General features: G+C 42.7%; 1 protein-coding gene across 4 annotated transcripts in view; it reads left to right on the plus strand.

Moving 5' to 3' along the window:
• The window catches only part of LOC132833450 (PH and SEC7 domain-containing protein 3-like), a 439179-nt gene that overhangs the window by 119273 nt on the left and 294458 nt on the right, over nt 1-25448 (plus strand). For all 4 annotated transcript variants that reach the window (XM_060851749.1, XM_060851748.1, XM_060851750.1 and 1 more), the window contains one exon: nt 7222-7333. In XM_060851749.1, coding sequence (XP_060707732.1) covers nt 7222-7333 — 112 coding nt within the window. The remainder of the gene's footprint in view (nt 1-7221; nt 7334-25448) is intronic.

Here is a 25448-nt window from a genome sequence, read left to right on the forward strand (position 1 = left end):
ACCATCTCTGATGTATTTCCATCCTTAAATAAGCAGACTCCAGCTGCACACAGTGTCCAAAGGTTAGAATGCCCTCTAACACTGAAGTATTCCACCCCTTGGGGTAGTAAATTTGGTACTGGAAATGTTCCATTAATGATGCTCAGAAATGTAAAACACTACACGGCATGATGGCTCAGTGGTTAGCACTCACAATACCTGGACCTGGGTTTGAATCCAACCTTGAGCGACTGTCTGTGGGGAGTTTGCACATTCTCCCTGTGTCGGCGTGGGTTTACTCCTGGAGATCCATTTTCCTCCTACAGTCCTAAAGATGTGTAGATTAGATGGATTGGCCATGCTAAATTGCCCATAGTGTCCAGCTATGTGAATGCTAGGTGGATTAGCCATGAGAAATGCAGGATTATAGGGATGGGATGGGTCTGGGTGGGATGCTGTTTGGAGGGTTGGTGGTGACTTGATGGGCCGAATGTCCTTCCACACTGTAGGGATTCTATGATTCTACATTAACTAGAGTATTGCTTAAATTCATTTATTTAACATGTTTTAAAATTATCTTGTGTATCTAACTGTCGCTGATTATTTGTTCGATAATTTTATTACTCAGGAGTTTCCAACTCCTGTTAAAGAACAAGAACGCAAAAAATGAGTTGGATTTTACTTCTGGTTGCTTCAGTACATGGCCTCCTGCCTCCTCCTATTCTGTCTCATTTAGCATTCTTTTCCAGTCAGAATTATTATAACAAAGGAAAAATAAAGTAAGTAAAAATAACAAAGAAGAAACAGTGTTCGAAGAAAGCAATGTGAACTAAAACCTCTACGATGCTTATGCTAAGTTGCTGTGTGCAGGCTTGGAGGGATTACTTCCTGCTTCCTGGAAACTCTGGGACAGTCTCAGAAGATTAGTGTTCCTTAAGGACACTACTTTGGACAAAAACTAATGCCCTGAGAAGAACACACTTTAACTGGATCTGATTTGCTAGTTTCCCCGATCTTGTTCCCCACGAGAAAGATGCTGATCTGATTGCCACCGACAGAAAAGCAGCTCATATTTCTCCACTTGGGCCTGGGACAGTGGACCAGTCAGAGATCACTGAGGCCAGGAGAATGTGGTGACCTGAATGCTCGTAGAGTCATTGAGATGTACCCGAGCACAGAAACAGACCCTTTGGTCCAACTTGTCCATGTCGACCAGATATCCTAAATTAATCTAGTCCCACCTGCCAGCACTTGGCCCATATCCCTGTAAATCCTTCCTATTCATATACGCATCCAGAATGCCTTTTAAATGCTGCAGTTGTACCAGCCTCCACCACTTCCTCTGGCAGTTCATTCCATACACGCACAACTTTCTGCATGAAAATGTTACCCCTTAGGTCCCTTTTATATCTTCCCCCTCTCATCTTAAACCTATGCCCTCTAGTTCTGGACTCCCCTACCCCGGGGAAAAGACCTTGTCTATTTATCACATCCATGCCCCTCATGATTTTGTAAGCCTCTATAAGGTCACCCCTCAGCCTCCAATGCTCCAGGGAAAACAGCCCCAGCCTATTCAGCCTCTCCCTATAGCTCAAATCCACAAACCCTAGCAACATCCTTGTAAGTCTTTTCTGAACCCTTTCAAGTTTCACAACATTCTTCCAATAGGAAAGAGACCAGAACTGCACACAATATTCCAACAGTGGTCTAACCAATGTCTTGTACAGCCGCAACATGACCTCTTCTGGAACCTTTTTAGTGTAAAACTGTTCATTTTGAGTCGGATTGGAATATGGGAACTAAACCTGATACTTTATTCCTATGTGCTGTTGAAGATGCAAATTTACACTGCGACATGAAAATGAGTAACTGTTCATGTGACTTTAGATAGACCAGTGGCAGAAAGTTATTTGGGAAGCTGTGTGCAAACAAAAGGATCTCGATTGCGACCAGAAAAGGGTTGTTATTTCTGTGTGTAGCTTGGGAGGGAAACTTGGTGTTTGTGGTTCTCTGCGTTCCAGAGAACTGTTTTACTTTGTACTTTTGCTCTTCATACCAACTCACGTCAGTCGCCTAGATTTCTCTTAACTAACATTCATCACCAATAAGTACATGACGGTAAGAGTCAAATGTTGTGAGCTGTACAGGCTCCAACCTTCCATCAGACTCTTAGCACATGCCCACCGAGATTGGAGTAAGATGACAGCATACCTTAGAGGCTTATCTGCATATTCGTTAAATCCTAATTCTAAATGCACCCTTTGGGTAGGGGTTGCCAACTCTCCAAGACTAGCCTGGAGTCTCCGGGAATTTGAACATTAATGTCCAAGACACGGCTTTGTTCAAACTTTGAGAAAAGTAACATTTTTTTTGTCAGTTTCTTTCAAGCTTTCTCTTTATTTTAAATCAGGTAAGGAAACCCAGGGCAGGGCCATAGATTAGCCAACAGTCAAGCATCATCCATTTGAGTGATGCATTTTTTTTGCTTTCCAAATAGTGTAGGTATTTTCACTCAACCTGTCCAGACATGCTATGATGCACCTCAGGAGGGGCTTGAACCCGTGACTCCTCATCCAGAGGGAAGGGCATTATCACTGTACAACAAGAGCCTCCTTTCACTTGGGGTAAAAGGCAGTTTGTCCCTCTGTCTCTCTCTCTAATGGTTAACCTCAGCTGTGGTGGTTATACCTAAACCTAAGCTATTCCTTTCATCAGTTTTCTTCATGCTTGTCAACAATCGACTGGAGAAATAAGTCAAAGTGATTATGATATCTGTGAAAATTATGTTGAGTGTTTGTATTTTCTCTTGTTTTAGCAGGACTTTGGCAGGTGTCTGCTTTAGTCATTTGTTAATTCTTGCCAGTTATCTCTCTCAGTTTTGGAAATCCACTTATATGTTTTGATTCATTTACTGTATATGCTACTGTACGTGTTGAGATTGTGCTTCTATGTTTGTCTCTTGTAGCAATGTCCAACTCATTGCTGCGCACAGAAATAAAGACATCATTTTCTGGGTCAATCTCTGAAGGACCTTAAGGAGAGTGACCGTGGTGCGGGATGTTCAGAAATGGGGAGAATCATGTGACCTTGCGCAGGAAGACCTGTCATGTTTATTTGAATGAGAATGGCTACTGTTTCTCACATCTCATTCTGTGTGAAGGATATTTCTGAGAGCAATAGTGAGTCTTCCTTCCTCGCCTTTTCCATTCTGCTGGAGAGTGCTGATGTGTCTCACTGGCATTTTGCCAGAAGGGCCTTTGTTTAATTTTTAGTTTGTTTTTGGACTATGCATTACAGTTGTGGGACAATATTTATTATCTGTTCGGGTTTCCGTGAAGGCATTGAGTCAATCACAAGGGTAATGTTTACCAGATTCCCTCCTCTCAATCAAACGGGTTTTTCCTGGCAGTTTTCATGCTGTTATCTGTTACTGGGCTGCAGATTACCAGATTTAGAGTTATAGAGATATACAGCATGGAAACAGACCCTTCGGTCCAACTCGTCCATGCCGACCAGATATCCCAACCCAATCTAGTCCCGCTGCCAGCACCTGGCCCATATCCCTCCAAGCCCTTCCTATTCATATACCCATCCAAATGCCTTTTAAATGTTGCAATTGTACCAGCCTCCACCAAAGAGTCACCAACCTGAAACTATAGGACTCTTCCTCTCTCTGGAGATGCTGGCTGAGTATTTTGTTTTTCTTGACAGCCTTTTCCTAGCTATGGTGAGATTTGAACTTGCACCTTCTTAGCTGCTATTTTGACACAGCTTTATTGTCAGGGTACAGTGCCCATGTGTTTGGGAGCTGTTTCTTCAATCTTGATGAGCATCTTTTCTGAGCCAAACCTGCTCATGCCCTGAAGTTATATCAAACAGGTCCCACTGGGTGTCAGCTGAAGTGGGATGCCAGGCACACTAAGTAAGTGGTTATGGTATATTTCCTATGACTGGCTGTGTTCAACTGATGAATGGTAGATTAAGGAATGAAGTTAGAAAGTTTCTGGAAGAAGACCATTTGGTCCATGTTGTCTCATTGTTTGAAAGAACTATCTGATTAGTCTCACCCCCTTGCTGTTTGTCAATAGTCTTGCCATTTTTCCCCTGAAAGGTTTTCTTCAGTTTCTCTTTCAATGTTACTGTTTCCCAGTACCCTTCTCAGATCTTCATAACCTGCTGCATAAAACAACCTATCTCCTTTTATCCCTATTTTTTTGGTTTTTGTGCCAAATTCCTTAAGTTTATGCTAGGGGAAAGTGACCGCAGATGCTGTAGATCAGAGTTGTGTGTGTGTGCTGGAAAACCGCAGCCGGTCAGGCTGCATCCGAGGAACATGAATGAGGATCCTGGTGAAGAGCTTATCCTCAAAACATCGATTCTCCTGCTCCTCAGATGCTGCCTGACCTGCTGTGCTTTTCCAGCACCACACTTTCGACCCTTAAGTTTTATGCTGTGTAACTGCCACAGAACGTTCAAAGAAAGAGGAATGGCAGAGGGAGTTTAATTTAGCTAAATGTGAGGCATTGCATTTTGGGAAGGCTAATCAAGGCAGGACTTATACACTTAATGGGAAGGTGCTGGGGAGTGTTGCTGAACAAAGAGACCTGGCAATGCAGGTTCGTAGTTCTTTGAAAGTAGAGACGCAGACAGACAAAGTATTGTAGAAGGCATTGGGTATGCTTGTCTTCATTGGTCGGTGCATTTAGAATGGGAGTTGGGAGGTTGTGTTATAGCTGTCCAGGACATTGGTTAGGCCACTGTTGGAATATTGCATTCAATCCTGGTCTCCCTGTTATAGGAAGGAGGTTGTGAAACTTGAAAAGGGTTCAGAAAAGATTTACAAGGATGTTGCCAGGGTTGGAGGGCTTGAGCTAGGGGGAGAGGCTGCATAGGCTGGTGCTAAATTCCCTAGAGAGTTAGAGGCTGAGGGGTGACTTTATAGAGGTTTATAAAATCATGAGGGGCAAGGATAGGATGAATAGTCAAGATTCTTTCCCCAGTGCTGCAGGGTCCAAAATTAGAGGCGTAGGTTTAAGGTAAGAGGGGAAAGATTTAAACGGGACCCTAGGGAAACCTTTTCACGCAGAATATGAACCATGTATGGACGAAGCTGCCAGAGGAAGTAGAGGTTGGTACAATAACAACATTTAAAAGACATCTGGATAGGTACATGAATAGGAAGGGTTCAGAGAGATATGGGCCAAATGTTGGCAAGTAGACAAACTTAATTTAGGATATCTGGGTGAGTTGGACTGAAGGGTCAGTTTCACTGCTGCACATCTCCATGACTCTATGATCACTGTTGTGTCTGCTGTAGCTGTCATCGGAGAGGGAGCACTGAGTGTCTGTTGACATATCCCTCTGTGATCAGTACTTCTTTTCAAAGTCGAGGTGCATTATCACACCTCAGAATGATATCTTGAATTCATCTTGATAAATTCCCATTAAATCTCTGCTCATTTTGTTTAATTTAATTATTTTTGAAATGGTAGACAGAACTGACTGTTGAGTTAGTTTTTTTTTATCTCTACCTTGCATGTGATCTTTTCCAGGAGTCACTGCAAAGTTGTGAAATGTAGTTTTTATATTTATAACCATCTGTCACACGCAACTTTACAAAGTTTTATATCTCTCATGGAAAGGAAGAATAAAATGTTTTTTTCTCTATTTGCAATTTACAAATTCAGACACTTTAGATGCTGAAGGGATGTCTCCTCATGCGGGAAAGACTCGAACTAGGGATCACTGTTTAAACACAAGGGCTGTCTCACATAAGATGGAATGATATCTTGTCTTGAGCGTTTGGAACTGTCTTCCTCAGAAACTGATGGAGTTGGGGTTACTGCATCTTTTTAAGGCAGATTCTTCGCTAACAAAGAACTCAAAGGGCTAGGGGATGGAAGTGGGGTTGAGGCCCCAGTTGGATCAGTTATGATCTTATCAAATTGAAGCCCAGGTTTGAGGTGCTGAATGTCCTACTCCTGCTCCTAATTCCTATGTTAGTATGTTTTTATTGACTTAAACGATTCTCCCTTGTAATGCATTGATTGCCATGTGATAATTCCAACAGTAGAAGCCTCTTTATTGTAATTGTATTGGCTTTAAAATTGTGAAGGTTTCTCCTTTAGACTGATGCAATGATGACACTTGCCATAAGTTAACCATTCACAAAAACAATATCGTTTATGTGAAATAACTCTGCGCCACATGTGAGTGACACAAAATCAGATCCAGATGGTGTTGTGGCTCTAAGTTGGAATGTGGTATTGCTTCAAAGTAGCAAGGGTTTGATGAAGATTACTTCCCATTTTAGAATTGGCCCTTCGAGTATCCGGAGGTCCTTTCAGTTGTTTAGCCAACTTTTCTCTCCTCACTTCCTCAAAGCATGACTTTTGTTGGGGTGCTAATGCAGACCACCCTCTAGTATTTCCTCTAAGTGATCTTTGCACGTGGGAAAAGTGGACCATCCGTGCCAAGCTCAATCTTGTTTTCGCTTGCCTAATTTCCTCCTTTCCCTAACGACAGCTGCAGCATTCATTCCAACAGAGAGCAGACAAGGTATTGTATTTGGGGTTTTTCTGCTCTGTTAAACTCAACTCCTCTTTAATGTGCGCAGCCACTGGTTGGTTGAGAAAACAAAACAAAACTTTACATCTACTAAAAGACTTGTTTGTTTTTCTAGTAGATGGCATATGTCACAATGTCCAACTCTGTGTATATCAGATTTTTCAAACAAGTTGCATTAAATATGCATTGCAAGAGAAGTTTTTTTTTCATACTTACAAAGAATTAGCATTGTCTGTTGAACAAGCTGCCTAAAGAGCTTTCAGTACTCACTCTTAATTTGGTATGAAGCACTAGGATTTTGAAGTTATTTCCTATGCTAATATAACAGATTATCTTCTTTGGTAAGTGTGGGAACTAGTCTTCATTTTCGGAGGTGCATTTGGGATGGAGGGGATTTAGCATAATAAGTGGTGAGAGTCATACAAATTGAGAGAAAAATGTGTTTCATACTCCTTTTGGAATTGCAGCCTGAGAGTATTTAATAATCTGAAGTAATGATTCAAAGATGTGCAGCAATTAAAACAAAACTTTGAGAGCATGTCTGTGCTTGCAGTTTTAGCGAGTTGATTAAAGTAGGAAGAGTGTCACTTCCTATGCTCTGTGTGATGGTGATAATTGCGATTTTGATAATTGTGTTGGAATCATCAGTAATAATGTTGCTCCCTTCTCTCCCAGACTGAGACCTTTGTTTGGATCAACCGGGCATCTCCACATGCACAGAGTGTCGCCAAGGCTAAATATCAGTTCCTATTTGGCACGCCTGCAGAAGACAACTCTTTGGACAGCGGTAAGATTCAAACAAATAGTTGTTACAGTTATAGAAGGAAGCCATTCAGCCCATTGACTCCATGTGGGTTTTCCATGGAGAACAAAGCAGTCATTTCCATTTCTCCACTTTACTGCTGTAGCACTGAAGGGTTAGATCCATAAACCATGAGATTTAGAAGCACACATAAGCTATTCAATGAGACCATGCCTGGTCTAATAGTGTTTAACTGCACTTTTCCGCCTTTTCCCTATAACCCTTGATTAAAACTGACTACCTTGACTATACTTAATGACCTAGCCTCAGCAGTCCCCTGTGGTAAAGAATTCCACAGATTCACTACCCTCTTAGAGAAAAAATTCCTCCTCATTTCTGTCTTAAACAGGCCACCCCTTATTCTGAAATGATCCAGTACTCTTCCACAAGGGGCAACAACCTTTTTGCATCTACCTGACAAATCCACTCAGGGTTTTATGTTTCACTAAGTTCTCCTCTTGTTATTCTAAATCCCAGTGAGTACAGGCCCAACCTACTCAACCTTTCCCCATAAGACAGTCCGTTCATACTCGAGATCAGCTTAGTGGACCTTCTCTGGATTGCCCTCAATGCCAGTACATCTTCCCTTAGTTCTCAGTATTTCAGCTGTGGTTTGATGAATGTCTTGTATAGTTTTAGCAAAACCTCCCTACTTTTATATTCCGTTCCCTTTGAAGTAAAGGACAACATTTCATTTCCCCTAAAGTCCTATCCAGTTTCCTTTTGAAATCATCATCCTCACCCTCTAGGGCAGTGAAGTGAGTTCACTGACTGTGTATAAAAGTTCCTCCTTATATCTTCCTGCACCTCTTGCCCAATGCAAATAGTGAAGAACTTATTTGGTCATTCAACAGAAATATGTATTCTGTTAGATAATCCAGGAGGAAATCATATGCAACTCATGATCATTGTTGTTCTTGGTGAACCAAAGGCAGATTTAAAAGAGAGTTTTTCTCTATTTTCAGAGTAGAGATATTATTGAGACATTATATTATGATGTTGTTATCTATTGCCCATCCTTCATCATCCTTGAGCTTCCTGACTGCAGTCTGTCTGATTTCAGTGCTTTACGACCCATTCCTATATCTTTTCCCCGATGCCCTGGAAATCTTGTTAGATAATTATTCAGTTTGTTTTTCAGAGGCACGATTGAATCTGCCTCCAGCGCACTCTCAGGCAGTGCATTCCAGATCCTGACTGCACATTGTGTAACAAACAAATTGGGCGGCACGGTGGCACAGTGGTTAGCACTGCTGCCTCACAGCACCAGGGACCTGGGTTCAATTCCCGCCTCAGGTAACTGACTGTGTGGAGTTTGCACGTTCTCCCCGTGTCTGCGTGGGTTTCCTCTGGGTGCTCCGGTTTCCTCCCACAGTCCAAAGATGTGTGGGTCAGGTGAATTGGCCATGCTAAATTGCCCATAGTGTTAGGTAAGGGGTATATGTTGGGGTATGGGTGGGTTGCGCTTCGGCGGGTCGGTGTGGACTTGTTGGGCCGAAGGGCCTGTTTCCACACTGTAAGTAATCTAATCTAAAAACAAAATTCTTCCTCATGTTACCTCTGGTTGTTAGAAATCTAAGTCCAGCATTTTGACTCAGTGGTGATGAAGGAAAAAATGCTTATACAGGTGGTTTGCAAAGTGGGGGAACAGCATTCCCAAGCACTTTGAAAGCATCACTAATGTAAGCCCATCTTCTGTACAGCTATCAGGCATAGAATGTGTTGATGTCCACTGAACGTTGTAGAGTACTTTTAAGCTTGAAAATTGCTGAACTGGCTGAGAAATACTGTACTCTGAACTGTCTGTTTTAAGCTGAAGTATGTGTTTGAACCACCTTTATCTTAGTTTAATGGTCCACTCAGCAATTCAGTCTAAACAGAGACAGAACTCCGCGCAAAACATAAACTATTTGTTTCGAGTGTGTCGACTTATACAATGCCATTGTGGTCTTCACAAGATAGTTCACAAGAAATAATAAACAATGAGGTTAACCAGGATTTGGGAAGTGATACAGGGAGTGACTATAGAAAGTGAGATTTTCTGTTTGTGTGCTTCTGAACATAAAAGGAATGATTTTCTACCTTCCTCAGTTTTCAAGTCAGTTATTACCTTAATGTTAACAGTGAAAAGATTCATTTTTAGTTATTAAGGTTTTTAGCGGATATAATCTGTTTAGGGGGATGCTGCTTTATTTAATGGAATGGAACTGCAGAATGGTTACAATACAGAAAGAGGCCATTTGATCCGTCATGTCTGTGCTGACTACCTGCAAGAGCAGCTCAGCTGGTCCCACTTTATCCCGATGCCGCATAAATCTTATTAAATAATTATTCAATTTGCTTTTCAGAGACATGACTGATTCTGCCACTAACACACTCTCAGGCAGTGCATTCCAGACCCTGCCACCCATTGTATAAAAGAAATCTTCCTCCTGTCGCCTCCGGTTGTTTTGACAGTTACTTTAAATTGATACCCTCTTGTTCTCAACTGTTCTGTCAGTTTTTTTTTGTTTGCATTTCCCAAGATGCTAGCATCATTGTCAAGGTCATTATTTATTGCCCACCCGTAATTATGCTGGAGAAAGACAGTGGAAACAGTTTTTCCCTGTGTGTTCAATCCAGACTCCTCACGGTTTTGAACATAGCTATCAAATCTCCACTCAACGTTCTCTTCTCTGAGGAGAATATTTCCAGCATGGCCAGGCTGTCTGCATTACTGAAGTCTGTCATCCCAGGGGCAACTCCTCGCAAATCTTTTCTGACCTCTCTCTCTGATGTCTTCCGAAAGTGTGGTGCCCAGAATTGGACACACTGCCCCTGTTGCTTCAGTATTTTTTTCTAAGACTATAGTAATCCAGGAGTGATGCAATGATAGTGTCCCTGCCCCAAGACCAGGAGGTCTGGGTTCAGTTGCCATCTGCTCCAGAGGTGTGTAACCTTGAACAGGTTGATTAGAAAAATAGGAATGTTTTGTCACTTCAATTAGAAATTAATTCTGACTGTTACTTTCCCAAATAAGCACCTTTGACCTACATGCTCTCGTTCTCCTTTAGAAAGAATGTACCCCATTACAGCATTTCTATTGTTGACTGATTTTGTTTTTGACAGTTGAGCAGAATTGTTAAAGACTGCTTAATGTAAATAAAATTGAACAGGTTAAATTGAAAGCAAATTACTGAGTATATCAAAAAGCTGAAATTAAAATGGAAAGTGCTGGAGAAACTCAGCAGCATCGATGGAGCAAGAAACATAGTTTTTACTTTTCCAGTCTGATATGACTCTCCTTCAGAACTGGACTTCACTCTATTTCTCTCTCCACAGTTGCTTTCAGAGCTACTGAGTTTCTCCAGCATAGAGTCATAGAGATATACAGCATGGATTCAGCAAAGATTTACAAGGATGTTGCCAGGATTGGATGATTTGAGCTATAGGGAGAGGCTGAACAGGCTGGTCTGTTTTCCTGGAGCATCGGAGGCTGAGATGTGACCTCATAGAGGTTTATAAAATCATGAGGGGCATGGACAGGACTAATAAACACGGTATTTTCTCTGGGGTGGGGTCGTCCAGATCTAGAGAGCATAGGTTTAGGGTGAGAGGGAAAAGGTATAAAAGGGACCTCAGGAGCAACTTTTTCACATAGAGGGTGGTGTGTGTATGGAATGAGTTGCCGGAGGAAGTAGTGGAGTCTGGTTGAATTGCAACATTTAAGAGGTGTCTGGATGGGTATGTGAATAGGAATGGTTTAGAGGAACATGGGCCAAGTGCTGAAAAATGGGACTAGATTGGGTTAGGATATTTGGTCGGCATGGACGAATTGGACTGAAGGGTCTGTTTCCATTTTATTCTGGATTAGTGGTGCTGGAAGGGCACAGCAGTTCAGGCAGCATCCGAGGATCAGTAAAATCGACGTTTCGGGCAAAAGCCGTTTCCACTTTATGTTCATTTTAAACCAAAGTCTGAAATAGAAGCAATTAGTTGTGAAAATACTCAGGCAGTGTTGGTGGGGAGAGGAACTGAGTTACCATTTCCAGTTGATGATTTATCAATCTTTATTTTGATGTGGAGGGGTACCTGATGTCTCTCCTATGGGGAACCAAACGTGCCTGTTGTGCTGTTCCCTCTGGTTACTGATGGCTGGGATCTAGGTTGAGCTGAAACTGCCTGCCAGAATGCTCAAGCATGTTTACTGTGTGAACCCGAAGATGAACAGATGGAAACGGCCGGTTGCATTGGGCAAGGTGCACAGCAGTCGCTCCCGTCAAATTAACACCATATAGAGTTTGTGTGTGATGTCTCCAAGGTGGTGAGCTAATTAACTGTGTGAAGTATGGATCTTTTTATATAGATGTCTCGTGCAGCTGATGTGAATGATGTTTGCAGTCACACATGTCCGTGATGTCAGTGCGTGTCTCAGTGGGTCATGCTCATTTGTGAGCTAATCTTCCACTCCTAACAATTTGAGGTCAGAAATCACTCCCGTATGGTATTGAGGGAGTGTTGCATAGTCTGAAGTGCCATCTTTCAGATGAGAAATTAAACCAATGCTGTGACTGCACCACCATTCGATATGATTATAGCATCCCATTCCCGTGTGCCCTCCATACTGCTTTGTTCCTTTAGTTGCAAGTGCCATGTCCAGCTCCCTCTTGAATATATCTATTGAACAGGCCCTAACAGCTTCCTGCAGGAGAGAATTTCACAGGTTCACAACTCTCTGAGTAAAGAAATTCATCCTCATCTCAGTCCTGAATGGCTTACCCCTTATTATTCGATTGTGACCACCCCCTATTTCTGGACTTCGCCAACATCAGGAACATTGCTCTCAAGTCTAGCCTGTCCAGTCCCATCAGCATTTTATATGTTTCTATCAGATTCCCCCTCCATTCTTCTAAATTTGAAAAAGAATCAGGGAGTTCTACCATTCTCTTAGTTAATATTTATTCCTGAATCAACATTTACAACAAGATAATTTGTCTATTAATTCAATGCTGTTTGGTGAGAGCTTGCTGTGCTCAGATCAGTTGAAACTCATCCAAAAATAGTGCCGGCAAGCACAAACTTCTTAGTTGGTTGAAGATAGCTTTTGGGTAGTTTTGAGGTCAGTAAAGGTGCTAGGTGAGGCAGCCTTTCTCATCACAAGAATGCATACTCCCACAATGCTGATGTCTTTCAGGATCAGCCCTGAAACGTTATCGGGTATATTGTGTGTGGGAGGCAGCGATGGGGAAGGCATTCGAAGCTGAGCCAAGGAGACTGTGGAGCGCTTGTGACACGTATTTGGCCCAGTTTATTTAGCCACAGGCCCAGAACAAGTTCGCTTTTGGAAAGAGCAGCCCTCTTAAAATTGAATACATTGGAAGTGATCCTTTTTGAGGAATGCTTGAGTATTAAACTCAAGCGTTGCCATGGAAGCACAGCTCACTGATTATTGCTTTTCAAGTTCTTTCCTCCAGAACGATTGTAGAAAAACATTATTTTTGAAAAACTGCTGAGAATTTACTTGCTCGTGGGAGAGGCTGTGTGTAAGTCACCCTGTGGCAATTTAAAGCAGAGGGAGGAAGGGGCTGATGTGGGATCCCTGGCTGCTCCTGGTGGGATGTCCATTAGAGCTAATTAGCCCCCATCACCTCAGACCCCACTGCGGCTACTCAGGAATTTAATGGGGGTCACAGATTTCCTGCACTGCTCGATTGAGGAATCACGAAGGGGTGAAATGTTGAAAGCCATGCCTCTACAACTGCCTCTGACATCACCCCCTCACCATACAATATCCATTCTGGCCTAACTCATCAACAGGTGGGGGTTCCCTGCTGTTCTTGGGTCTCTCTGAGGTGCATTACCAGCAGCTGCCACCTCTCCTGATGAGCACTGTTGAGCAACAAGTGGTCACATAAATGCCGAAAGGATCTCAGCCCATAAAGACTGGCGTGGATGTATTGGGCCAAGTGCCTTTTTCCATGCTGTACATTCTGTTCTGTGTAAATACTCTGCTCTAAATTTGCAGTCAGTTTTCATCAATTAATTGGTTTGGAGATGCCGGTGTTGGACTGGGTGTACAAAGTTAAAAAATCACGCAACACCAGGTTATAGTCCAACAGGTTTATTTGGAAGCACTAGCTTTCGGAGCGCTGCTCCTTCATCAGGTGGTTGTCAATTCCTTCATCAATGAAGTGTGTGTCAAGTAATTCAATCATATAATTAAAATGGCCTTTGAATTCTCTATGCTAGAGAAAGGATTTTGGGGCCAGATTATGCGGTTTTCAGATCAGCCAGAAATGAATAGTACATTTGATGCTTCCCATTATCAAGTGACTTGCTGGAAAGTGGATTTGTGTGGGAAAAGCAGGATAGTGTGTGTGTCTGTGTGTGGTTCCAGTCAATGAAGTTGCTGTTGTCTTTGCAAACATGACAACCAATTAGTGCACATTATCTATCTTGGTTACATTTGTTAAGGAATTAATGTCAGCTGTTTGAATAAGGTACACCATCCTTGTTACTTCCATGGAGGTCTGACCCATTGTACAGTCAGTATACTCAGGAATAAAGGGAGAAAGGCAATGGGAAAAAAAACAATTTCTCAACACTTCAAAGGGGAAGGGGGTGGGGATTTGTCACTGGCCAAACATCAAAAGATCCAGGCAAATGCACCCGGGACATAGATTTGAATCCTGCCGTGGCAGACGGTGAAATTTTAATTCACTTAATAAACCTGGAATTTTTAAAAAAATGATCTAATGGTAACCGTGACTGCGAAATTGTAAAACCACCTGTTTCCAACAAGTTCTTTGGGGAAGGACAATCTGCCATCCTTACCTGATCTGGCTGATAGGTGATTCCAGACCCACAGCAATGTACTTGACTCTTAGCTGCCCTCTGAAGTGGCCCAGCAAGTCTCTCAGTTCATGAGGGATGAATGACCAAGGTAGTAAGAAGGCATTTGGTCTGCTTTCCTTTATTGGTCAGAGCATTGAGTATAGGAGTTGGGAGGTCAAGTTGCAGCTGTACAGGACATTGGGGTTCGGCCATTATTGGAATATTGTGTGCAATTCTGGCCTCCCTCTTATAGGAAGGATGTTATGAAACTTGAAAGGGTTCAGAAAAGATTTGCAATGATGTTGCTAGGGTTGGAGGATTTGAGCTATTGGGAGAGGCTGAATAGGCTGGGGCTGTTTTCCTTGGAGTGTTAGAGGCTGAAGGGCGACCTTCTAGAGGTTTATCATATCATGAGGACCATGGATAGGGTAAATAGACAAGGTCTTTTCCCTGAAGTGGGGAAGTCCAGAACTAGAGGGCATAGGTTTAGGGTGAGAGGGGAGAGATATAAAAGGGACCTAAGGGGCAATTATTTCATGCATTTTTGAAATGAGCTGCCAGAGGAAGTGGTGGAGGCTGGTATAATTACAATATTTAAAAGGCATCTGAATGGGTATATGAATAGGAAGGGTTTAGAGGGATATGGCACGAGATTGATTTAAGATATTTGGTTGGCATAGACAAGTTGGATCGAAGGGTCTGTTTCGTGCTGTACATTTCTATGACTGAATGACTGGCCTTGCTGTTGGTGCCCACAACCCGTGAAAGAATAAAGCAAAATGAAAAGCCCCTGTCCTAAAATGGGCTAAAGCTCTGTCTGAAGTCTGTAGGTGACAGATGTGGTCTGCTTCTCTCCCTCATGCTGGGCAGTGAGATGCTGCCCAGAGTATTTTCATGTCTCTGGACACTGATGAATCTGTAAGTAATGCCAAGTTTTCTAGCATCAGAGATGGTATAAAGGACAGAATTTAAACTTGTCAAAAGTTACAGATTGTGTTTCTGGTTGGCTGTCCTTGTGAACTTTGGCTGTGACCATGAGAAGTTCATATTCTAGAATGGACCTGTCAGGTTATCATGGACAGTTTGTGCTTCTGGCATTTATCCAAAGGAATTTTAGATAAGTGCTTTATGTCCTACTTAAACTGTTACTGTAAGACAGGCAGTTGGAGACTCCATTGTATTGGTTTGAAAATTAACAGGACGTGAGGGAGAGAGACACTTGGAGGAAAGGTACTTCACTTCATGGAGGTACCTGTCTTCTCAAAAATCCCAAACCAGTTCAAGACGCTGACTCGTGTTTGCGTACATTTGAATGGTCACTTTTTTTTTGCCCATTTTGATACCTGGTCTAAGTGGGTTTTTTTAATCTGAGCCTAAACTTTACCACCATAGTATGCCATTTTTGTTTGCCTGATGACCACACCCACTCCGCTTTGAAACAGGGGACACCTGTTAATTCAGCACAGGTCAAGGGTCAAACCCGCGTGCAGTTTGACATAATTAGTTCAGTTTTTAGATTGGACGGTGTACTCACCCACTAAGAATTATGATCTGCATTTTGATCAGTAGATTTCAAACAAGTCTGGATGCCTAAATGAATTGCATAGTGGCTGAGTAGAACCCTTGTTTTGGTTGCACCTATACTTGTCATAATAGCACACACCATTATAATTCCTGATTCAGGCGACTGACTGTGTGGAGTTTGCACGTTCTCCCCGTGTCTGTGTGGGTTTCCTCCGGGTGCTCCGGTTTCCTCCCACAGTCCAAAGATGTGCGGGTCAGGTGAATTGGCCATGCTAAATTGCCCGTAGTGTTAGGTAAGGGGTAAATGTAGGGGTATGGGTGGGTTGCGCTTCGGCGGGTCGGTGTGGACTTGTTGGGCCGAAGGGCCTGTTTCCACACTGTAAGTAATCTAATCTAATAACACTGCAGGCAATGAATCTTAAAAACAATCCATTAGTTTGTCCCCTCGAGGCAGTGATCTTTCTGACCCGCGCTGACTGTTTCTCGTAAAGAACTAGCATTGGTAGAAAATGTAAACTATGGATGGTGTATCGATCAGATGACCAGTTTAACATTTGGCTGTGGTTGATTGGTTGTCCAAGTTCAGAACCTGCCCATAAGTAATGCTGGCATCTCTCTCTGTAAATGTAAGGAAATTCAGAAATAAACATAATACAATAGTGCCTCGACATACGAACGACCCAATTCACGAACAATTCGGTTTACGAACAGGATCGTACGTAAAACTTTGCTTCAACGTACGTACGAAATTCAAGGTACGAACGCAAAAAGCCCATGAGCGACCACATGGTTTCATTGGTTCTGCTTTGCTACACGCTTATTGAACGCAAAGGTTCTCAGGTCCCGCGTGATCTCATTCAGTTCATCTTTGGCGCGTGCGCTGGGAACAGCCATCCAAGCCTTCTTACGCTATCCGAACAATGGGAAAAATTGATTCAGTTCACGAACTGAACAGCGATTTGATGCCATGAGAGCACCTTCCTTTGATTTGGACTGTAAAACACAAGTCCTCAGCCAGCCACTAAGCATATTAATAATGGATGTCCTCATGGTTTCACCATGTACTGGACATCATGCCACTGTTGTTTTAATGGTTTCAGTATGATACAAACAGAATCTCAAGATAGATCCCAGGCATGTGTCAGGAATTTGACCAGTTTTTTTATTGGGAAAACGAATTCATCAAATCATTGCAGCATGCAAAAAGGCCATTTGGTCGATCATTTCTATGTGAGTTCTTTAGTGAAACCTACCACAATAGATTTATTTTGTCCCTCTCTTGCCCATGATGTTGCACCTTTTCAAATGGATTTCCAATTCCATGTTGAAAGATACAATTGAATCTGCTTCATATTCCATTTATGGCACCACAACAACTCATATGGTGAAAGATAGCTCTCCTCATCTTGAATGTGAAGACAAATGGAAACGGTGTGGTCAGCTTTGACGTAAAACACCAAACTGCTCCAGGTGTGAACAACTTATGGCTGATGAGAAGGAAGGTGATTTGGCAAAGGTACAAACAATCTACTGCGGCTCCAAGAGCAGGTCAGAAGTGGGAATTCACCCCCTGACCCTTCAAAGTCTGTCCACTCTTTCTAAGGCACACAAAAGAACTGTAACAGAATACCATTCGTTTGCCTGGATGAGTGCAGCAACACTTGGGTAGCTCAACACCATCCAAAGCAAAATAACCCACTTATTGAATACCTCATCGGCCACCAGGGGTGGCATGGTGGCTCAGTGGTTAGCACTGAGCACTGCTGCCTCACAACGCCAGGGACCCAGGTTCAATTCCTGCATCAGGCGACTGTGTGGAATTTGCACATTCTCCCATGTTTGTGTGGGTTTCCTTCGGATGCTCTGGTTTTCTCCCACAAGCCAAAGATGTGCAGATCAGATGAATCAGCCATGCTAAATTGCCAATAGTGTTAGGTGCATTAGTTTGGGTGGGTTACTCTTTGGAGGGTCAGTGTGGACTTGTTGGCCCTAAGGGCTTGTTTCCATACTTGAGGCAATTAAACCACATTGCAGGTGAGTCAATGGCCCAGTAATGGCTAGACTATTAATCCAGAAACTCAGCTAAGGTTCAGGGGACCTGGGTTCAATCCTGATGGTGGAAATCGAATTCAATAAAAAATCTGTAGTTAAGGATCGAACAATGACAATGAAACCATTGTCAATTGCCAGAAAAATCCATCTGGTTCACTAATGTCCTTTTGGGAAGAAAACTACCATCCTTACTTGGTCTTGATTGCCTGTTACACCAGACCCACAGCAATGGGGTTGACTCTTAACTGCCCTCTGAGCAATTAGGGATGGGTGATAAATGCTGGCCTGGCCAGTACTACCCACATCCTGGCAGTGTGTTAAAAAATAAATGCTCAGTCTCTCTTGCATTGATGCACAATGGCAGCAGTGAGCACTATCTAAAAGATAGTGTATCTACAAGATACTCTGTATCAACCCATCAAGAATCCTTAGGCAGCATCTTCCAAATCCAAAATTTGGGCATTTAATGCTTGGGAGCGCCACCCTCTGCAAGTTTCTCTCCAAGCCACTCACTACCCTGAGTGGAACCAAATTGCTCATCTTTCACCCAAAATCCTAGGCTTCCCTTCCCAGCAGCACCATGGGTGGACCTACAGCAGATGGACTGCAGTAGTTCAAGAAGGCATCTCACCACACCCTTCTCAAAGCCAATTTGAAATGAGTAACAAACGCTGACCCAGCCAGCAACATCTACATTCTTGCAGAACAAAAAACAATGAGGGTGCTCCAGCAGAAACTGCTGGAGAATGTGTAGTCAGTGAACAGATTGAAGTTGCTAAAGAATTAATGGAACATATTGCTGAGAGTATATTGTAATCCCAAGAAAGGGTTTAGAGATGAGAATTAGGACTTTAATTGCGGCTACTTTTGTCTGGTATGGGAAGCAGCAGAGCACGGTGGGGGGTTGATTTTCTCTGAGATATTTCTAGTTCAATAATACACTGGTAGCAGCATAGAAAGGCTTTTTGTAAGTTAGTGTCTGCATCGGCAATAGACTGTTTCTATTTTAATCAGCATTTGCATGATTTTCAGTTACCACTGAGGTAGCCTTGTTTCAAGGAACTGGAGTTGTCATTAAGCACATGATAGATGGATAATATGCAGGAGGAAGTGCATCTGTTATTTTAGTTAAAGATCTGAAAGGATTGAGGAGGAAGAAAAGTTGGGTAATTTCTCTTCAATGTGCAGTTTCCATTCTGTCTTGGAGAAAGGAGAACTAAAGTTGGATTGGTAGCTAGCTAGCTGTTTGGAAAATATCATTTCTGCAGAGCTCTGTGATTTTAGGACAGCTTACCCCCAAACTGTTGCAGTGACAGTTGTTTTGGTTCACCTCATCGAGATCTGTGATTTGGAATCATTCTGGCAGCTGGCCCTCAACAACCTGACCCAGGAGAAAGAGACCTGTGTGTTGTTGCAATTGTGGTGAACACCTTGCAAGGTGCACAATTGTCTCTTTGTGCATCTGAGCCAATGTTAATAATGACTGATTTTTTTTTAGCTGGAAAGCAAAATGATGTTTTGGTCATTGCTTGGGAGAACCGAACATGTTCAGATAAAACTGGTAGTTCATTTTGTACTCTGGCTATCATTAGAGCATGTTGGTTGACTGATGTTAAATTGCATTGAAAAACTCTTCGAGTAGAATATCCCATTGTTGTTTCACATGGTAAATGGAACGCAGAATTGTATATGCAAATAGGAAAATACCCAATAGTCCTGCACTGGTCTCCTTTCCAAGTGGGGTTCCAATTCACTAATTCAATCTGCTTTCTCTGCCCTTTCAGACATCCATGATGTGGAGGTGCCAGTGTTGGACTGAGGTGGACAAAGTCAGCAGTCACATAGTCCAACAGATTTATTTGAAATTACAAGGGGAGGCAATGGCCCAGTGGCATTACCTCTGGACTATTAATCCAGAGACTGAGATAATGTTCTGGGTACCTGGGTTCGAATCCAATCATGGCAGATGGTGGAGCTGGAATTCAATTTTTTTAAAATCTGGAATTAAGAGTCTAATGATGACCATGAAACCATTGTTGATTGTTGGAGAAACCTACCTGGTTCACGAATGCTTTTAGGGAAAGGGACTGCCATCCTTACCTGGCATGGCCTACATGTGACTCCAGACCCACAGGAATATGATTGACTCTTAACTGCCCTCTGGGCAATCAGGACGGGCAATAAATGCTGCCCGAGCCAGCATCACATGAATTAATAAAAGCTTTCAGAGCGATGATCCTTAAAGGGAGCAGGGTTCCAAAGGCTTGTGATTTCAAATAAACCTGTTGGACTATAACCTGGCGTTGTATGACTTCTGATTTTAAGATGGTGAATTCCAATCTGCAGTAACTCACTTGATGAAAGAAATGTCTCCTTGTCTTCTCTCTGGGTTGTTTTTGGGATAAACCTTGTGAACGATGTTTATTTACATCTCCATAGAGTCATTGGATGTACAGCACAGAAACTCATCCATGCCGACCAGTTATCCTAACCTAATCTAGTCTGCCAGCACTTGGCCCATATCCTTCTAAACTGTCCTATTCATATACCCATTCAGATGCCTTTTAAATGCTGTAATTGTACTAGCCTCCACCACTTCCTCTGGCAGCTCATTCCATATGTGCACCATCCTCTGTGTGAAAAAGTTGCCCCTTAGGTCTTTTTTATATCTTTCCCCTCTCACCCTAAACCTATGTCCTCTAGTTCTGGACTTCCTCACCTCAGGGATAAGACTTTGTCTATTTATCCGACCAATGCCTCTCATGAGTTTATAAATGCCTATAAGGTCACCCCATAGCCTCCGACACTCCAGGAAAAACAGTCCCAGCCTATTCAGCATCTCCCTATAGCTCAAATCTTCCAATCCTGGTGACATTCTTGTAAATCTTATTTGACCCCTCTCAAGTTTAACAACATCCTTTCGATAGGAGGGAAACCAGAATAACAAGCAATGTTCCAAAAGTGGCCTAACCAACCTCCTGTACAACTGCAACATGACCTCACAATACCGAAACTCTGACCAATAAAGAAAAGCATACCAAACACCGCCTTCACTATCCTATCTACCTGCGACTCTGACGGAATTATAAGCCATGGCTAATTGATGCACTGCAGGACTCTTCCTTACCTCTGTTTTCACCAAAGTTGCATCTGACTCACATCAGTGTTTCAGTATCTGAGTGATGAACTAAACCATATAGTAGATTTATAGGTTAAGTCCCAGTTGGACTTTAGTTGAGGTAATATTGTCTTCACAAGCCCTAGTCTAGGAGCAAGGGTTACCATTTAGGTATCTTGTTCTCCTGTTGTCTCTCTTGACCAGTTGTTGGAAGTACTAGGTATGGCTGTGGAAAGGGTCAGGTGAGGCTGTGTCCATTGCCTACTGTTGGTTAGCCTGTCAACACTCCAAAATGTTGCCTTTTTGCATGCTGAGGTGCTTCAGTTTGCTCAAATTGAACTAGTTAGCTTTGGAAGAGGAGGGAGAGGGTAAGACATAGGAGTGGAAGTAAGGCCATTCGGCCCATCGAATCCACTCTGCCATTTAATCATGGCTGATAGGCATTTCAACTCCACTTACCCGCACTCTCCCTTGTAGCCCTTCATTCCTTGCGAGATCAAGAATATATCAATCTCTGCCTTGAAGACACTTAATGTCCCGGCCTCCACTGCACTCTGCGGCAATGAATTGCACAGGCCCACCACTCTCTGGCTGAAGAAATGTCTCCTCATTTCCGTTCTAAATTGACACCCTCCACGGGTCCTTGTCTCCCTGCCTAATGGCAACAACTTCCCAGCATCCACCCTTTCTAAGCCATGCATTATCTTGTAAGTTTCTATTAGGTCTCCCCTCAACTCTAATGAATATAATCGCAGGATCCTCAGCCATTCATCGTATGTCAGGCATACCATTCCAGGGATCATCCGTGTAAATCTCCACTGGACACGCCCCAGTGCCAGAATGTCCTTCCTGAGGTGTGGGGCCCAAAATTGGGCACAGTATTCTGAATGGGGACCTAACCTGTGCTTTCTGAATTTTCTCACTGTTTAAAAAATAGTCCTTACCTGTATTCTTTTTTCCAAAATGCAAGACATGGCATTTACTCACACTGAATTTCATCAGCCATTTCCTGGACCACTCCAGGTAGACGTTGTATTGGCATGCCTCTCATGCCAATAACGGCAGTGCCACTTAGAGTCATAGCGATGTACAGCATGGAAACAGACCCTTCGGTCCAACCCATCCATGCTGACATGATATCCCAACCCAATCTAGTCCCACCTGTCAGCACCCTGCCCATTTCCCCCCAAACCCTTCCTATTCATATACCCATCCAAATGTCTCTTAAATGTTGCAATTGTACTAGCCTCCACCACTTCCTCTGGCAGCTCATTCCATAAACGTACCACCCTCTGCGTGAAAAAGTTGCACCTTGGGTCTCTTCTATATCTTTCCCCTCTCACCCTAAACCTATGCCCTCTAATTCTGGACTCCCCGACCCCAGGGAAAAGACTTTGTCTACTTACCCTATCCATGCCCCTCTTAATTTTGTAAACCTCTATAAGGTCACCCCTCAGCCTCCGACATTCCAGGGAAAACAGCCCCAGCTTGTTCAGCCACTCCCTATAACTCAAATCCTCCAATCCTGGCAACATCCTTGTAAATCTTTTCTGAGCCCTTTCAAGTTTCACAATATCTTTCCGATAGGAAGGAGACCAGAATTGCACGCAATATTCCAACAGTGGCCTAACCAATGTCCTGTATAGCCGCAACATGACCTCTCAACTCCTGTATTCAATACTCTGACCAATAAAGGAAAGCATACCAAATGCTGCCTTTACTATCCTATCTATCTGTGACTCCACTTTCAAGGAGCCATGGACCTGAACTCCAAGGCCTCTGTGTTCAGCAACGCTCATTGTGGCATTTCCTGTGCAGCCACTTTTGAGGGCTGTACAGTTCTGTGACGAATTGTACCAATGAGAGTTGAAGGATTGAAAATAGGTGAAGGAAAGTGCAAAACTGTGCTTTGTTTATGTGGCGAACCTCTCATTCATCCTTCCCATTGATTTCTAGAATCATGCAGTACAGAAGGAAGCCACTCAGCCCATCATTATTTGTGCTAGCTCTTTGAAGTTCCATCAGTCTCTCAAAATAACTGCACTGTGTCATTCCAGGTACCATTCTGGTCACATCTTCTGAAAAACCTTGACTGAAATAGTTGACTTTTCACTTGGGCTCTGTTACATTGACTGTACTTTAGATGGGCAAGAATTGAATATGAAATTCTTGGTCTCATTGGTGTCCTTTTGGAAGGTAGATGAGTACTCTTTACTGTGGAAAAATACTTTTCAGGATTAGTATTTATGCTTTAGGGTAGGAAGGGAATAAGCTTTGCCCCTGTTACTTATTAAAGCAGTTTCATACTTCAAAGAAGTTCAGTTACCATTTGATTGAAAGTTTCGAGGTATGACAATAATGAAGATCAGCGCTTGGCCTTACAGTGGCATTGGCTTTGTAGTTAGATGGTGAGACTGAGAGCTGTACTTAACCCTTTCTGTGCTGCACAACATTCTGAGATGCATGCAAGGCAGAGGCTGGCTCCAAGAGTAACTGAGTTGGTGTGCGTGAAGAGGAAACAGTGGGAAATCTTGCCAGATCCTCCAAGACTGTTGATGCCATAATAATATGGTGTTATCCTTCGTATGTTTTTCACATGGCTAGGGAATCCCAACCTCAGAATAAGTAGAGATTGGTTTAGGACAGAAGTGTGGAACGTCTTTACTCCTGGATTGTGAATATTTGGAATTCTCTGCGCCAGAAGACTGTGGGCATACAGTTATTACACATGGTTAAGTTAGACTGAATAGGTGTTTGGGTATTAAGGGAATGAAAGGATATGAGGGTTAGTTTGAGAAGATGGAATTGAAGCTGAAGATCAGTTGAATGGTGGATTGGGTATGAAAGTCCAAGTGGTCATTGGGTGATTTTCTGCTCTTGAGTTTGCAGTTGGGTGAAGAGGGAGGAAGGTTTGGAGGGAGGATCCATGTTAAAAGATGTTAGTTTTGCAAAGGTTGACATCGATTATAGGGAAACTTGGATTGACATTTGGGAGTTCTGTGACTCAGTGTGAGCAACATTGGGAGGGAAAAGTCTCAAGGAGGTTCAAATCTTAGAATCATTTGGGAAGAAGTTGGAGAAAGAGATTCCGTTCTATGTGGCTGAGACTTATAAGGCTCACCCGACTTATATTGGAAGATGCAGTCGAGCTTGAGTCAGAGGAAGGTTACTCACCTCCCTCCTTGCTGGAGTGATTGTTTTGTGCATCGTAATGTGACAGGACTTGGGAATTGACCTTTGAGGCTGTTATATGTTCTTGCACGTCCTGCTTTCTGACAGACCAGGTTGCTAAAACTCTGTTTTAGAAGAATGTGTGATTTTTCAGTCGTGTACTGCACGGTTAATAAATTGTTGTTACAAATCAAAAGCATGGAAGTTATATATAGATGTGGTCATTGGCTGTCTGTAGTTCATCAAGTCATGACTTGTGCAATAGTTTCTGTGCCAGATTTTCTATGCCATCTGTGTATTCTTTTGCAATCCAAAAACATGCATTTCACAAACATTCACCTCTCCTTTTCACATCCTCCTCTTCTTACTGCACTGTACTTTATGTGGTAGAGGTCCTCAGCCTGGAATTCCCTCCCACATTTTTTCATTTCTCTACTTCATATGGCTTCTTCCTTTTCTTTCGGTTCATACATGGGATGTGGGACATGCTGGCTGGGTCAGCATTTATTGCCCAAAGAGCAGTTAAAATGGATCACATTGCTGTGGGTCTGAAGTCCGCATGCAGACAACCTAGCTGAGGATGACCCTTTTGGTGATTAATTAACCAGATGGGTTTATCCAACAATCAACAATGATCACCACTAGACTCATGGTAGAAGTTGAACACAGTTCTCCAGAATGTTACCTGGGTTATTTGGATTAATGGTCTACTGATATTATCACTTGGGTATCACCTGCCCTTTAAAACCTGCCTGTTTGAACAAACATTTTTTACTCATATTTATGGTCTCCTTTAGTTTTTGGCTGGTTACACTCCTGTGAATGGTGCTCTATGATACACAGGCCATCGTTCTTAACTTCTTTATCATCCATAATGACTACAGACCTAGTAAATGTTAATTATCACCCAGCACATTCTCAGTAATGATACCATGATCCATTTATTCTACATTTGTGAACAGCGATTTGATCAGTGACAGGAAGCACATTACCTGTCAGCAGCTGGTACGACAGCTGGTGTTGCCAGTAAAGGGGAAGTTTAGTTGAATGCACTCAAACTCATTCAGCCTCAGAGGATGTGTACGCTCTCAAAATAACAGATATCCTGAAATGTTGGTGTGGTAGCCCTGAAATTTGAGCTTCAAATAACTTCAACTTCTGTTTTCTGACGTTATGTGAATTTGAATGAAGTGACTGCCTAGTAATCATTTCTCGGTTTGCAGCCTGTACTCTGTGTCATATCTTCACACTTGTTTGGTGCCTCTTTCCGTGTGTGTGTGACCGCATCTTAATATAAGAAAGAGCTTGGGTGTTGTATTATCTAATGTGCATGTAATTGATGGGAAAAGCCATTCACTTGTCTTTTTTTTATTGTATTTCTGCCCTGTATCAGATTTTATATGTGCATGGAGCAAATTTCAT

This window comes from Hemiscyllium ocellatum, chromosome 36 (genome assembly GCF_020745735.1).
Source record: "Hemiscyllium ocellatum isolate sHemOce1 chromosome 36, sHemOce1.pat.X.cur, whole genome shotgun sequence".
Lineage (NCBI taxonomy): Eukaryota > Metazoa > Chordata > Chondrichthyes > Orectolobiformes > Hemiscylliidae > Hemiscyllium > Hemiscyllium ocellatum.